The 16,136-nt window shown below is 41.4% G+C and overlaps 1 protein-coding gene across 1 annotated transcript in view; it reads left to right on the top strand.

Annotated features, from left to right (window-relative positions):
• Nucleotides 1-16,136, top strand: part of carmil3 (capping protein regulator and myosin 1 linker 3) — a gene marked incomplete in the record, with an annotated part of 121,085 nt that overhangs the window by 99,716 nt on the left and 5,233 nt on the right. Inside the window, 18 exon segments of the mRNA XM_034215344.1 lie at nucleotides 2,216-2,284; nucleotides 2,615-2,672; nucleotides 2,674-2,709; nucleotides 7,332-7,394; nucleotides 7,396-7,431; nucleotides 7,800-7,814; nucleotides 7,816-7,872; nucleotides 7,874-7,921; nucleotides 9,047-9,160; nucleotides 9,820-9,995; nucleotides 10,099-10,186; nucleotides 12,422-12,474; nucleotides 12,476-12,520; nucleotides 12,522-12,543; nucleotides 13,732-13,798; nucleotides 14,834-14,860; nucleotides 14,863-15,020; nucleotides 15,656-15,735. Of these exon segments, the coding sequence (XP_034071235.1) occupies nucleotides 2,216-2,284; nucleotides 2,615-2,672; nucleotides 2,674-2,709; nucleotides 7,332-7,394; nucleotides 7,396-7,431; nucleotides 7,800-7,814; nucleotides 7,816-7,872; nucleotides 7,874-7,921; nucleotides 9,047-9,160; nucleotides 9,820-9,995; nucleotides 10,099-10,186; nucleotides 12,422-12,474; nucleotides 12,476-12,520; nucleotides 12,522-12,543; nucleotides 13,732-13,798; nucleotides 14,834-14,860; nucleotides 14,863-15,020; nucleotides 15,656-15,735 (1,212 nt within the window).

The raw sequence follows: 16,136 nt of genomic DNA, 5'->3' as shown, positions 1-16,136 counted from the left end.
TATTACTTTCAAAAGAGAGTAATATGTAATATATTACATTTTGGAAGTAACTTGCCCAACCACTGGAGAGGGAGTATGGTTGGGACAGCTAAAAAGCAATAATATCAACGACAGCTGACACGTAATAACGGCTCCGTGCAGCTGATCTGCACCCAAGTACTAATTTATTTATTTGTTTCCTCGCGTATCTGTCTCCTCTCTCCACAAATCTCACATGAAATGTGTTCTTTTGATGCGGGATGTCTTAGCAGTCCCTTTATCAGTCTGTAATGCGTGTTTCCAGTCGCAAAAACTTTGAACAGTAAAAGCCGCATCAGATGAAGACGTATTTTACTTTAAACTGTCTACAGGGGAACAAAAGGCTGCGTCTGCTTTTAACGAATATTCAAGCCATGGTCTGTTGTTTGTACCATGCAAGCGGCAAAAGTGCGCTTCTTTCCTGAAAACAATCTCCCTGGAAAACGATCCATTGTTTTCACCTGCTTGGGTTTATTAACCCCAAGATCATCTGGGGCTGTTGGTCTTGGAGCGGTTTCTGGCCCAATAGTACCTGTTGATGTGCTGCAGGTAGCGTCTGTAGTGGAGGCCACCGGCAAGGAGGAGGATGCTGGGGGTGTGGTACAGGGTGTGGCAACGCAGGTGGTGACGGTAGGGGCACAAGGAGCTGTGCCTCGGAGGACAGCGTTGGAGGCGGCCGCCTTGATGAGTCAAGGATTGGGCTCGCTAACTCAGCCCCGTGGTTTTAAGCTTGTGACATTTAAGGCGTGCTGCTGCAACGGCCGGTGCAGGGTCGCCAGCAAGTTTGCATCGGCTGCAGTTCTTTCATCCACTATTTAGTTTTAATAAATCCTTTTAAGCCAATTTCTGATGTCCATTTTGTAATTCAAACAGAAATGGACGTCTACAGAATGCACAATAAACAATAAACAAATCCAGAATAGGCGACGCAGAGTGTGACGCTGTGATTGGTCTAAATGTGGACGAAATCACAAATCACAACAGAGACATGAATTTATCTGATGTAGCCTGCGATTTTTTTTTTGTTACTATCTGACATCACATACATTGTAAACATAACAGTTCACCGTTTATTTATAATTAAACAAATATATATATATATATTTTTAAAGGTTTTTAAATAATAAAAACGTTGTTTATTGGGGGTGGGCAGGAATATCAAATGGGAGGGCCTGGCCCTCCCATTTGATATGGACAGCCCTAACTGACTGCTTTGCTGGAACACTGTAAAATTCCCTGCTGTGGGACGAATAGCGTATTCTGAATCTGTAAGAAGGTGAGACAGAGAAGGTGGAGGTATAGCTAGGAATAGCCTTCAGGCATACCATGTATTCATCAGAAATGAAAAAGACTGAGGGCAGACGAGTGTTTTTTTTGGTGTGTTTTGGAACGAAAGGAACAGATGGAAACTCTGAGTTGAAGGGGAAAGGAGGACAGTAGTGCTACAGGGGTCGGATGGAAGCATTTGGGTGGAGGAAAATGGTTTTGATATGAACTACAGATGGAGAAAATTAGGAGGAGAAAGAGACACCTAAGGAGTCAGATTTAACTTTAGCTGATTTGAGTTTCTGGGGCAGAGGGAGTCGAGGGAAGGAGGAGGAAGATGGTTGAAAGGAATCGGGCTGAGAAATGAGTGATATATTAAAAACAGGAGTTAGACAGAGCCGAGTGTAGGTGGAGAATCTGCACCGTGGAATAACAGAAGCTCATTAGCTGCACCATGCATTCTTAATGTCGGGATATGGACTCGTCTTGTTAATCCTTTTATGGAGTGTGTGTGTGTGTGGTCAGATAAGTGCATTTACTGTGATGTTAGCCGTGTTTGTTCAGAGTCAGGTTTATTGCAAAGTAGGTTTACATGTACAATGCAACTGCTTTGCTGCTATAATGGTTCAACACAAGAAGAGTTGGGTTGTATAAAAGGAAACAAATATATTGTTTTATTCATGGGTAGAGAGGGGGTCTAAAATATGCACACTTGGATTTGTGCCGAATGGATTACAAAGCCGTTACGTTTTCAATGAAGGAAAATAAAAGAACAGTTTTTGTCTATGTATATTTTTTTAAACATACAATTATATATTTTATAATATGTGTTTATGTTATTTCAATAATTAGGAGGAGCATTAGAAAGTTACTCATCTTCTCCTTCCTTCATCTGTCTCCCCCTATTTCCTTCTGGTTTGATCCCTTTTAGGAGTGTGACGTGGGATCGCAACAACACCACAGCAATGGGCTTCCAAGACGTGGCGAGGGCGCTGGAGCAGTAAGACAAACACACACACAACACACACACACAAAAAACCTTTTGAAGAGGGGATAACATTCACACGGACGGATAACCATCTCTGTCAAGAGTTGACTCTTACACAGCGTTTTCACTCAGCCCTCTGACGCGGTTATGCCAGTTCTTTTTCTTTTCATGTGTGAAGTTTGTTTAAATGTGTGTGTGCATTTGCGTATATTAGGGAATCGAAGACAAGTGTTATAAAAGCCCTTGGTGTGTTCCTGTTTGTTCTTGTTAACATCATAATTCCTCCAGTTTGTTGTTGCAAGGGTAATATTATCTTTGTCCTTCCTCCCCTCTGCCTAATAGCAACTTCACTCTTCAGTACATGCCCCTCCCCCTCAGTGATGTCACTCAGGCGCACCGCAAGCAACCCGGAGAAGACGGACCAGGCCCTGACCAAGGTGAGAGGGGATTTTACTCGTTGTTTGTCAAGTGTTAAATGTTGGTACGTCATAGTTCAGAAATGCAGATAAAGGCATAACCTGAAAATTAGGTTGACGGTTTTCATTTGCTTACATTAATGCGTATGATTAGATGTTGATGTTTTGGTCGTATTGCTGTTGTGAAAACCCTGCGTGGGACATTTAAAGACACCCTACTTTTAAAGACCTTTTAATGCCTTTTTGAAATATGAATTTCATTAAATACCTTATAGTAGGGCTGGGCAATATATCAAACATAATCAATATTTGATGTCTTGTCCACGTAGGATGATGAGATTACTATATTGTGAACATCGAGTGTACATTTTCTCATAACTTTAGCCACCAGCATGAGACTTGCTTTGGTGTTTGTCCTCCCTCCATTCTCTCCCATGACTCCCTCTCCCTCTCACAGACACACAATAAAAGCTCACATATACGTCACACACACGGCCCATCGGGAGTTAAATCAGGCCATGGCTGTTTACAAGAATGTGTTTCAAATGAGTGCCTAAGGAAAATGTTTGAACATTTCCCTTAACAGCCAGACACAATTAAAAAAATCTGACTTTGATAGATTATTCAAGAAAATAGTAAACTGAATAATCTCTAATGAAAAGATAACTGTGTTGCAGACCCATGCTCATTTCCCTCTTGTGCTCCAGGTATTGTTTAAAGTTAAGGTCACTTTCATGTTGGATAACAATTATAGATCCTTGATAAAACAAAGGTGTAAAATAAAAGACATTGAATCAGAATACATATACTCGCCCCACAGAGGGGACATTTACATTTGTTGAGAAATATGTCCATAACTAACCTAAACCCTAAAGTTTACATGTCTTACTCTTTGAACTTTTTTATACATAAGATGGTGAAGCAGGTAAGCATCCGCGGAGTCAAGACAATAAAACAGTTTTATAGTTATCTGCTATTTGTATTTACCTCTCATATATACTTCAAAATATTCTACTGCAAAGTGATGGATCTCCTTTACAGCTAACGTGCTCATTTCCTTTCTACGACACATCGATGTGTTCTTGAATATCGATGTCCTCTAATGTCAGTGCCTGACAATACGCATTTCAAATGTTGTTGATCATGGTGGCAGCCGTCTGTTGGGGTATGAGTTATCCGTCTGTGTCACCAGAGACGTTTCTTTTCATACAGCCAATCAAAACACTAAACCAAAGCGGTGGCCTCCTCACTGCCATGACCGTGACATTTACCGACAGCCAGACGGCATGCTAAGACAAAGAGTGTGAGCAAATCTGACATTTCCAGACGGGAAAGATAAGATAAACATGAAGATCTGTCAGGTCCGATCGTGAATGGTGTGGTTTTCTTAGTCTATACCACTGCTAATGCTGTTTGTCACTTGGCTTGTAAGCTGCAGTTAACAGAGCGAGTCTGTTTACATCTCACATCAAACTCCTTTCCCCCCGACGGCTCAGCTGTCAATCACTTGCACAAAACTTCTCACCACCCTAGGAGCTCGGAGGCTAAAGGAGAATTTCTGATACATCTCCAGAAAACATCAACAGTATATTTTTACACCAGTTCAGCATATTTAGACGGAAGGTGCTTCCTAACATCAGAAATAGATCTGGTGTGGAGCTATTCTTTTTCATATTTGTTTTGGTTGTTAGTGTATAAAGCAGTGTTTCTCAAACTTGTTCATACCAAGGACCACTTAACCCAGGGGTCGGCAACCCGCGGCTCGAGAGCCCTCTACTCTGGCTCCCTTGAGTTTAGACAAAAATAAGAAGGAAATAAAATAAAAACATTTGTAGGACTATTTATATTTTGTTGCACGGTTGAAAATGTTTCGTATCTTGTATTTTGAGGTGATACTGTGACACATACATTTTAAAAAAAAAAAAAAACGGTTTTAATTAGGTCAACTAAAATATGCGTCACATCCTGCTACGGTCCCGCACCAGCGCCTTTTCTTGCAGGTGAATAAGCTGACCCCCGGCTCGATGAGCGAACTATGGATAAATCAAGAAAATAAAAGTATCGTAGGAACCCAGAGGGTTTAATTCTGCGTGGTTATATATATGCTTTCACAGCACACGATTGCTGGCTTACCGGTATGTTTGATATGTGGAGAGAAGTTGTCAAAGGTGCTGCAGCCTTTACGTATTGAGGAGAAAAACACGGAAGATGAAGACTGCTGACGATCTTCAGTCATAATTCAATAAGTTAACTCTTTTTAGGGTGCAGCCATATGTTTTATTTATTTCAAAGTGGGCCCATTTAAATGTTATTCATTTTCAGCCCAGTGGCCGTACTGTGAGACAGCGATACACAGCAAAACCCAGCCCCGAACACACACACACCCTGGCTGGGAGTTTGTGTGTGTGCTCACACCAGAGGTCGCGTTAACCGAATATTTTCCGTCTGACGGATTTTTTTTAACAATGACGGAAAAATCTGAAAGCAGTCCGTCATTTTGATGGATTAGAACAAACTCGGAAACAGCGCCAAAGTTTCCCCCGCAGCGAGGCTCCGGTGTTAAGCATGCCTGCCAAAAAGGAAATGATACCGTTTCCAAACCCAAATCATTGAAATGTCTGTGAGTTTTGGCTTTACGCTGTGCGCACTCCCGCGAGGTGCAGTGGGCATGCATAAACACGGCGCTAACCCCGCCCCCCGTTGACAGTTCACGACCGTGCTCTCCCCCCCGGTTGACAGTTCTCCCTCTCTCACCCCGCCCCCACCCAGAGTGTAAAGGCCGACGGGTAATACTGCTGAATTTTGACGGAAAATGTTACGATCCTGTCGTCAAAATACCTGGGCAGTGAAAAAAGTCTAGCGCAACCTCTGGCTCACACACCGACTCACAGCCCCGCCGCGTTCCCGCCGTGTCAGGGAGGAGAAATCGGCGGAGCTGCAGCTGAGAACATATTGAGTGTGTGTGTTTGAGGAAGTCCGCTGATTGGTCCATGTGGATATGGAACCAGGAAGAAAAAGAGAAATCTCCACGAGGCTTTCTGGGGCAGCACAGACAGGTCTTTTCTGTGTTAGAGTTTTACTCGCTACAGGGTGATCTTTTAGGGTTTTTTGACTCTGCAGACCGTTTTACATGCAATAAAACCTTCATAACACACAAGGGGATGGGTAATAACCGGAAAAGCATGACATGGGACTTTAAATACATTTATTTATTTAAAATGTTAAATATTACCAATTTACTCACGGACCACTAGGGGGCGCTCACGGACCACCAGTGGTCCGCGGACCACACTTTGAGAAACACTGGTATAAAGCCTTTGATTTGGGTTAGGGTGGTTGTTTGCAGTGGTTAGAAGAGGTATTTAGATATTCTACTTAAAGGGGCCCTATTATGCGGTTCACATTTGTATTGTGTTGTCTCTACTGTGACATGTTTACATACCTCAATCTTCAAAAACTCTTGATTTTTCTCACTCCCTGTTCTGCAGCACCTCTTTTCACCCTCTGTCTGAAACCAGAGTCCAGTCTGCTCTGATTGGTTAGCTGGACAGCTCTGTTGTGATCAGTGGCGGACTGGGACTAAAAATCAGCCCTGGCATCTCAACCGGCCCACTTCACTACCACTAGTAAATTGTCAATGTGGGGTGCTAGTGACTTATCCGACCGGCTCACTTCAGTACCGGCCCATCGGGATTCGTCCCGATGGGCAGTCCGCCACTGGTTGTGATCCTGAAGAGATGTCCCGCCCCTTAGCCTATCACGTACAATGTGTCTGAGCTCTGAGCTACATAATGATGTCACTATGTTACAGAAGTAAACAAAGGAGTCCAATGGAGGCGTTTCAGGTAGGGGGAGGGAAAGTGTGTGGAAGATAAACTCCCTCTGGAGGGAACCTTTTGGATTTGCAGACCATTTACATGCACAAAAACCTAAATAACACACTACAGGGACGACAAAACCCCCCAAAAGCACAATAGGGCCCTTAAGGTAAAAGTAATAATACCACAATGTAGAAATACTCAAAATCTTACTTAAGTTAAAGTATAAAAGTATTTTGCATCAATATTTACTTATGTACCAATTCTAAAGGAACTCATTATCCAAAGGGACCCAGTTATTTGAAAAAAATACGCATTTATGTCATTTTTATTTTGCAGCTGGTAAAGGTATCGGTTTTAAAATCAAAAGATGTATACACTGCCAGGTACATCCATCCATAATAGTACAACATAATGTACTAGTTATGCAAAAGTAACTAGTAACTAATGGTATAAATAAATGCAGGGGAGTAAAAAGCAAAATATCGGCTTCCAAAATGTAGTAAGCAGTAGTATAAAATGGAAATACTCAAGTAAAGTTTGCTTGTCTGTGTGCTATTGACAGTGTAAGTCCTTGATTCCATCCTTTCTTATACCTAAGATGATTAATCTGCGAGCGCTTTCCATCTGGTGAGTCAAGAAAATAAATCAAAGACATGGCGTTACGTTGTCAGAACTGCTCTCCTTATTACCATGCAAATAGGGCTTGTCTCCTGTCTTCCTCGCACTGTGCTTTGTAAACACCTGTCATCTTCACTCCTCTCTCTTTCTCTCTGTGTGTGTGTGTGTGTGTGTGTGTGTGTGTGTGTGTGTGTGTGTGGTCAGATCCAACGTGCTCTGCTTAGGAACAACCAGACTCAGCACTTCTCCCAGAAACAGGCGCTCAGGCCTGCACCAGGGCCTCGTCACCAGCACGGCAGAACAGGTGTGTGTCTGTATTATTGCACATGAGCAATTTCTCCCCCTGTTTTAAGATAAAATTATGAAAACATTTCCCAATGAATCGGAAATACTTTTTACAAAAAACTAAATAATTACCTAAAATTATTTGTATCACCTTCCACTTTTTTCGTCCATTTTCTTTTCCCTTTCTCTCTTACAAGATACCTGAAAAAATTGTAAGTTTGACTAAAAGTTAGCTAAAATGTTGCATAAAGAAAAACTAAAAAAGAAAGATTATAAAATATGACCAAATCTCAATGAATCTCGTCTAAAGAGTACTTCATGACCTAATATAAAATGCTCAATTGATGGCTGTACGTCTATTTCATTGTGTGTTTGATGTGTGTGTAGGTGATGGAGCGTCTGGTGTGTGCGGGTGCAGCAGCAGGTGGGTGTCCTGAAAGGTTCTGAGGAGGGAGAGGAGGGTCCAGACGGCCAGACAAATCCTGAAGGAAGCCAGGGACTCCAGAGCTGTGAGTAGAGTAACACTTTATTTCAAGCACGTGAGACTGTGAAACTGTTATAGCATATATAAAAATATAGGATGTGTGAGTCAGACACTTGGAGGAAGTACGTTTCTGTATTTGAACCAGTAGTGGAAATGACCGAAACTACCTCTCCTCAGGGATTCTACTTAAAGCACCATAACAAAGGGTTTTAGATTAACAATGGATTATATATTTGATCTGTAAAGCACTTTGGGCTGCATCTTCCAGACAGGTGCTATATAAATAAGTGTATTATTCTATATATTATTAAATCGATCAGTCCACTGGATGCCAATCATCAAATGGCTAGAGAGCCAGATATTTCCCTCAGGAGCTGGTGGAGCCCAAAAAGGAACCAAAAGTGAATATTGGACTGGACATTTGCCAGGTGTCTAGACACACAACTGCTTATGAATATTAACGTTGCTGTTTGAACTAGAAGTGCACTCGGAGAGTGAAATATAATGCTTCTATCTGCCCTTTCCTCCCCACCAAATTGTAATGGGATCTTCGATGTCCCATGCCAAATTTAACACGTTTATTGAATCAGTCAGTCCTGCTGACAAATAGAGAAACAAACCAAACCTAGAACATTTTTGAAGTTAATTATTTATCATCAATGTTACATTAATATCGTTAGATATTAGACTACAGATTTTAGATATCAAAATATTGTAAGCGTAGTCTTTTTAGGAATGTACGTTTTCTGAATGTATCTCACTGTGTTAGCTCTTCTATTATTTGCCTTTACCGACATGGTCATTCAATTAGTAATAATTATTTTTGAAAATATTATGTGAAAACTATAAATGATCAACCCTACCCCTATCAATATCGAGGTATTTGATCAAAGATATTGGGGTACTACTGATTTTCTTCAGATCCCCCAGCACTAATCAGGCGTCATGGTATATCATGACCTAACTCTACCTTTACCTGCTGCTATATCTAAACTATCCTTACATATTATTGATAATCCATCAACAGTTATAAATACGATAATAAACATTTCAGAAAGGGTATATTCTGTTAAATGAATTGTTCCACTGATTTTAACCGTTTTTCTTCCCTTTCCTGTCGCGTGTTTTTGTGTGTATTTGTGTGTAATAGCTGTATCCCTCTCTGTGTGAGTTGGCCCATGTGTTGTCAGTGGACGGCCCCGTCAAACAGCGTCTGGACACTCTGGCTGGAGAACTGGCCAAAGCCGCGGACAAGGAGTTGCAGGTAGGTCGGCGGTGGGGGGGACGGGGACGCAACCATAGCCATTCCCCCGATGCAATCGTATTTTAAACAGTAGTGCAGCTCTGGACTAGTTGCATTTAAATTGCCAATTAATGGCACGGGGCTGTGTGTGCGGCGCAGGTATGCTGACTTCAAACGAAAAAGGAGCATTTCAAATTCACAGGGAGGGAACTTGTTTACCATTTATTTTTATTCTACTCCCATTGGGATTCAGTATGAGTCGAATGATAAAAAAAAATTCCAAACCGCACGCCCTGAGGAGGAATCTGGAATACTTTCTTTTGAATTACTTGAGCTTAATTTCCATTTCTGTTTGTGCTTTCCAATTCTAATTTTTCATAAGTGAAGATCAATTCAAATGCAGCAAAACTGTATCTTGCAGATGAGGTGATCAGATCATATGATTTGTTAGCAGTCTATACATGGCTGAACGCATTGCTGCAGTGTACATAAATAAAACATGACAACAAGTCAGAGTAAAGGAGCTGGATGAAAAATCTAAGGGAGGAGATAAAGAAACAGTGTACATGAATAATTAGACGCTTGGGAAACACGAACGTGGGTGTATTGAGAGTGCATTATAAATGTTGCGAGATGTAATTTATGTGTAGTGATGCATGTGGGTGTTCGTCTGCAAACAGGTGGTGGTGGACTCCATGGTGTTGCTGTGCCGCGAGCTGTGTCCAATGTCCTGCTCCGCCGCAGAGAGACTCAACCCGCCCCTCTCGTCCATCTCAGAGCAAGTTTCCATCCCTCGCTCCGCCATCCGCAGCGCCCTGATGGAGCGAGCGGCGGAGGATATCAACAGAGCTTTAGAGTAAGAAGGGGTGAAAGAAGTTCAAAGGGAAGACACAAATGAATGCCGAGACACTTCTCGAATTGTAATTCCCTCCTCTATTTCCCTTGGCCTTTTCTTTCAGAGAGGTGAAGTTGTCTGTGGTCTCCTATCTGACCAACTCCATAGTGGATCAGATTCTACAAGAGCTGTACACCACCCATAAAACCCTGGTACTGGTAATACCCCTTTACTGCATGACTTCTATATAGAAATGTAGAACAAAATGTTTCTTTAATCTATAACGTCAATGCAAAGACTTAAAGGGGCCCTAATATGCTCCTTGGGGTTCTCCCTTTCCTGCAGTGTGTTATATGGGTTTGAGTGCATGTAAATAGTCTGCAAAGGCTAGAATCCCAAAGTTACCTCCTTTAGGCTTTTCTATCCCACACACATCCCCCCCTGCCTGAAACGCCTCAATTGGACTCCTTTGTTTACTTATTTAACATGGTGACATCACTATGTAACACTCACGCTCCGCTCCAACACATTGAACGTGATGGTTTAGGGGCGGACATCTCACAGCCAACCAAATGAAAAGTTTGCTGCAGTATGAGAAAAATAAAGTATATTTGAACATTAACGCATGTAAACTTCACAGTAGAGCCACAAAATACACATTTCAACATCAAAATATATACACAGAATATGTGCCCTTTAAAGATATTGGCATTGGTCTGTAACCTAAAAACGTGGTTCACATTTCTAACCAAACATTTTTCGCAACAGTGGTGCAATCCACAGAAAGTGCCCCCCCATTTTCAAAAATGTTTCACTGCGATCTTCTATAACAATAACCTTTTACTAATTTCAGCTCATCCGACCGGCTCCTGTGATCAGCCTTTAGATAAACCAAGGATCACATTATTTACAATATTGCAAAATACACACACCTTTTCAAATATCCAAACTTTGCCTTGTTCACTGAATTATCCATTATATTGATCAATATTGAGACCACAATTATTATATATCGATTGATCTTGCTGATCTTGTTGTGGCAATGAATGTCATCAAAGCTAACATTGAATAAACAAGGCACGACAATTTCAGCCAAAAACATAACAACTTCCAGCACTGCATCAAATATTCCAATCATTGTCCAATGTGTCCTACTTTATATGAACCCCATTACATTTATCCAAGTTCTTGAAGTAGGTTGGAAGTGATTGACAACCTGCAGACTGGCCCCCTGCATCACTAACGACTAACTCTAATTGGTTAGAAAGTTTCCACACTTTAAAAAGAGCTATCACTGAGTCAAATACATTTCATGCTGCTCTCAAAAAGCAACAACTAATATTGTATCGTTGCTAAAAATCCTCCATTGATTTGTGCAGTGTGTTTGTCTACTACATGATGATTCATTTCATTTAGTGAGGCGATATTTTTCTCTAGTAAGATGAGTCATGGATTCATCTGAAAACACTGTATTTTCTAAAGCGTGTTGTCTGCTGAGTGGAATACATTAGTGTGCTGTTTATCAGATCCACAAACATTATTGATCAAATGTTGCCGCAAGTGTGCCTATAGCTACATAAGCAAAGTGCAGAGATGTTCACCCAGTGGCCCAGGAATGTCGAAGTCAACAAACATTTTTAGCGAGTGGAGAATCAGCGGCAGTGCAATTTGATGTGAAGTGCAGCAGCTCATTATTGGTCTCCTTATCAAAGACTTTCTCCAGCGTGGAGTATCCATTAAAGTTTGATGTGTGGGATGTTTGTGATCTCTCATTCTGTCAAAAAAAGTCTGTGTATCTTTTCATTTTGAGCATCTTTAAGTGAAGTCGGGACTGTTTTAGAGCGGCTGCTGTGTCATTACCACATCAAGATGAAGGCTTTTTAAGTATCGAGTAGGAGAATATTGCCTCGAGAAACAACAGAGTTTTGAGTCCGTTAAAGGACGTGATTAGAGCCTGCGGTTTTTCCTCTCCTCTCCATTTAATTGAAATGTATAAAAAAGAAACCAGTGGAAAAGCAGGCAATACAACTGCTGGCTGCTGCTTTGCATTCCATTCATTGCTTCTACCTTACATCTCTTTTTTCTCTTCTCGCAGTGCCAGTTTGTCCTCTATCATGCCTCACTCAGGTTTGATCATCAGGAAATTGTGTTTAATACATGGTCTTTTCAACTATAGCGCTACGCTTTCTTTGTAAGCGTCCTGCGTACAAGGGCGGGCCCGCTTCTCCTCCGAGATTGTGCAGAAGGGTTATTGATCCAGGTGTCATAAGTGTGTGTGTGTGTGTGTGTGTGTGTGTGTGTGTGGTGTGTGTGTGTGTGTGTGTGTGGGGTGTGGTGGTGGTGTGTGTTGTGTGTGTGTGTGGTGTGTGTTGTGGGTGTGTGTGTGGTGTGTGTGTGTGTGTGTGTGGTGTGTGTGTGTGTTGGTGTGGGTGTGTGTGTGTGATCAGCTGCGGCAGGTGTCTCAGGCGAAGCGCTGGGATGACGTCGGGACGGGCCGGCGCCCGTCAGACAGTCAGGATAGCTGAGTCCCTGGAATTTCCGATGAGGATTTGGTGTCAACCTGGGAATAGTAAGTGTCCGAGTGCATGCGGATAAAATGTGAACCCTCGCTACGTCTCCAGGAAAAATCATTGACGGGCTAGTGAAGCGGCAGGGTACGGGACAGAGGGTTTTGTCGAATTTCAAAGAAAAACAAAGATTGGCTTTAAGAATATAAAAAATATAGCAGAGCTCCAGTGATGAATACATCGTTGAAGCTTGTAAAGGTACGATGGCAAGCGGCACACAAAGCAACTCAACAAAGAGGTTACAAACAGGGCGTGGTTGTTGTGTGTTTCCTCTCAAAATACATAAATACAACACATCAACTTTCATTGGTGTGACTTTCCTTCAATCTGAGTAAAATAACATCCTCGTCCTCAATGCTACTAGCTTATAATGACTTGAACAGTATGAGAGGGCAGCCTACTAACAAGCTTTGTTTTGTTATACACCAAAAAGATCTTGGGGGGGGTGGTCAAGGGTTACTATGCCGCCAAAATATTAAGCTATGAGCCCCCTCTTAAAATAACTCTCGCTAAAAAATCTACTTTGAAGGCCTTTTTCTAATAATTGTTTCTTGATAACTCATTTTTTTATGTGACCCGAATTATTGTTTTTGTTCTCCAAATACTCATACAAATAGCTAAATAGTCATTAAAAAGCTGAAAATCTACTCTTTCCAACAAGGTTTACAACTTTAAATGTGTTTCGGGGTCAAAGTGACTGATTTGATAGAGCAGGTCACATTATGTGTGTGTTCAGTGGATTGAGAGTTTCTTTTTTACAGGTGGTACATGTACCAGATGGTTTGTTACGCAGAACCATCTGAGAAGCTATCATTTGGAAACTGTTCTGAAAAGGGCATGCACTTTGAAAAATTGCCTTGGCAGGTGATTGGACGAACCATCTGTCTATCACCGTCTGCCGTGGCCAGTTGTAGAAGAGGGAACACATTTTCTATCCAAAAAAGCCGGGTTTTTTTATAAAGAAATCCAGTTTTGATTTAACTGAGCATCTTCTAGAAATGGGACTATCAGTTATGCCAATGGTTTAAAATGGTTTCGAAAATGGAATTTGTTTTACTGAAAATATGATGCATAAGCCCGTGATTTCTTTCTGCGTACTTTTTTTGTGCTGTTCTCACATTTATGTTAACATATTTGGCTGCAGTGTTTGAAATAAAAGTGCATTTTACTTTTCTCTCGTTTTTTAAAAGGACACAATGGCTATAAAGAAGCGGAGCTCCAGAACTAGAAGAATCCGTCCCGTCTCCACCAGACCCAGTGAGTGTTTTGTGCCTCCGCTAGCTGCTAATTAGCCTCCAGTGCTAACATAGCCTGATATTATATCACATATTAGCATGGTCATGGTCAATTCACTTTTTACTTGTAATACAGTGAGAAAGTTCTTTAATTGGTTTAACTTGAACTTGTAATTGGTGTGCAACTATATTCCTCCCCAATGCTTATGCTTATAGGGACTTTGTTATCTGCCACTCTATTAAATCTTGTATGTTTAATCTTTGAAATTGAAGGATAAAGCCTTTTTAAGTGGCCTTTATATCCATTCTATGGTGGCCTACAGGTGCAAACGTGTTAATACTTCCCAAAACACCTCCATTAGGAGAATCGTGCTGCAGCTTACAAAAAAGGTTGCAAATATAAAAACAGAAATGGGCCAAAACACATACAATGAAGAAACATCTCCAACTTGACAAAACATGTGAAGTGCATAAACAATACGCTGCAAATATAAACCATGAAAGTAAAGCACGATGGGAAAACATGATCGAAACGGGGACACTAAAAAGTGGAGCACAGCTGGGACCTGGGCTTGTTGATATTTGGGCTTTCTAAGGTCGTGTCAACTGTCCCTGGAAACGTATCTAAAATGCAAGTTATATTGGCTTTTTAACAATATGATCACAAGATTTCTTCAATATTATTGGAAGTCTGCAAGCTAGCCAACGTAGCTAGCTTGCAGACTAGCTAACCTCATTTCAAATATACTGACAAATCCCTTACAAATATGAAACAGACTAACTGTTCCAACAGTGACAGTTGGCCAACTTTATAATCCCTGAACAAGCTCTCCGGTCCCAGCGGTGTGCATCACTTTCTGATGTCCCTTTTTCCATTATGTTTTGAGCTTCTTTCTGCATTTTTTATTTGAAGCATTTTGCATGTTTGGCCAAGTTGGTGAAAGTTTTGAAATAAGGTGAATGTGTGTCCAGTTGTAAAAGGGGTTGTCATAAAAACTAACAACGTGTAATTTAACCAAAAAACGATTCCTTTTAAAGTCATTGTCATTTTGTCTAGGTGTTGGTGATGAGCCCAGTCCCTCTCCACCCCCTCTGCTCCACTGCACTCCGACCCTCATACACACTCGGCATCATGGGAGTGTCTTTCCACCCTCCCCACAAATGGCTCGCCCTTGCGTCACGTGACCCACGTCAGGCCCCGCCCACCACGGAGACACAGAGCGGGGCACCCTCCCCCTGAATCTGTAAGTCTATGGGAATAACCTTTGACCTAATTAAGAATATTCATTATTCTTCGAGCAAGTGACCAAGTACCCTAAATGGCTTTTTGTCCACCCCAAACATTTACTTTTTTAATTCCATCTGGCTCTTTTAATGAAGGTAATGGAGTCTGTGTTATATAAGTGACATCAGTGTATGTTGAACTGCCCTATTTCTGATCTTACGCTGAAGTTAAGTCTATGTTGAGAAAGTAAACCCAGCATGTATCTAGTTCTCAAAGGCCTCTTTTATCTCCTTTGTGTGAAATGTTGTTATTTATCTGGTTTTCTATGCCACGGGTACTTTCCAAAAATAAGTCCCTCTTTCTTTATAAAGCAGGAAGCTGTCGCGTATGTCTCTGTGACTCACCTCCCAGGGGCAGCCTCTAACTTAGCGGCTTGTTTGTTTGGAGATTTTGTAAAAGGCTTTTTCTAAATCGGTACAAACTCTGTTAGGGCAGCATGATCAGGAGCTGTTTTACAAACACACTTCTGTTGGCAGTGGACTCACTCCTGCAAGCCAGACATTTAGAACCATAATACCTTCTGCCAGCCTTTCAGATTCTGTCGACATGGCGGGTTGATCATTGCTATCCTGCTATTCTATCTGTTTCCTGCAGCACGGCTCAGAGAACGGAGGAGCCAGTACGATGGAGGACGGACTGCCTGACTTCTACAGCAAGAGAGTTCTACCTGACAGGTGAAGCTTTTCTTGGACTTTAAAACATGTATTGGATGTGTCAGTCAATGCTCGTACAAATGTTAAAAAAGGCTAAAAAGACAGAGTGAGTTTCTCTCCCACACACCCTTCCTGAAACAACTCCATTGGACTCCTTTGTTTAATTCTGTAACATAGTGACATCATTATGTAACACATATTGGCTAGCGCTCCAACACAAGGTATGTGATAGGATAAGGGGCGGGACATCTCTACTGTCACAGTAGAGGCAAAACATACAAATATGAACCTGACAATTAGCTACTATGTCCTCTTAAAAAATGTCATTGAATATTTCAATATGAGTTATACTGACATCATGTGTTACAGATGTGAATCACATTTGAATTCTTACTATAGGTCACATTTGCTCTATACTCAAA

Source organism: Gymnodraco acuticeps, unplaced genomic scaffold, assembly GCF_902827175.1.
Source record: "Gymnodraco acuticeps unplaced genomic scaffold, fGymAcu1.1, whole genome shotgun sequence".
In the NCBI taxonomy this organism is placed as follows: domain Eukaryota; kingdom Metazoa; phylum Chordata; class Actinopteri; order Perciformes; family Bathydraconidae; genus Gymnodraco; species Gymnodraco acuticeps.
The sequence above is the reverse complement of the archived record's forward strand: the minus strand, read 5'-3'. Positions and strand labels throughout refer to the sequence as shown.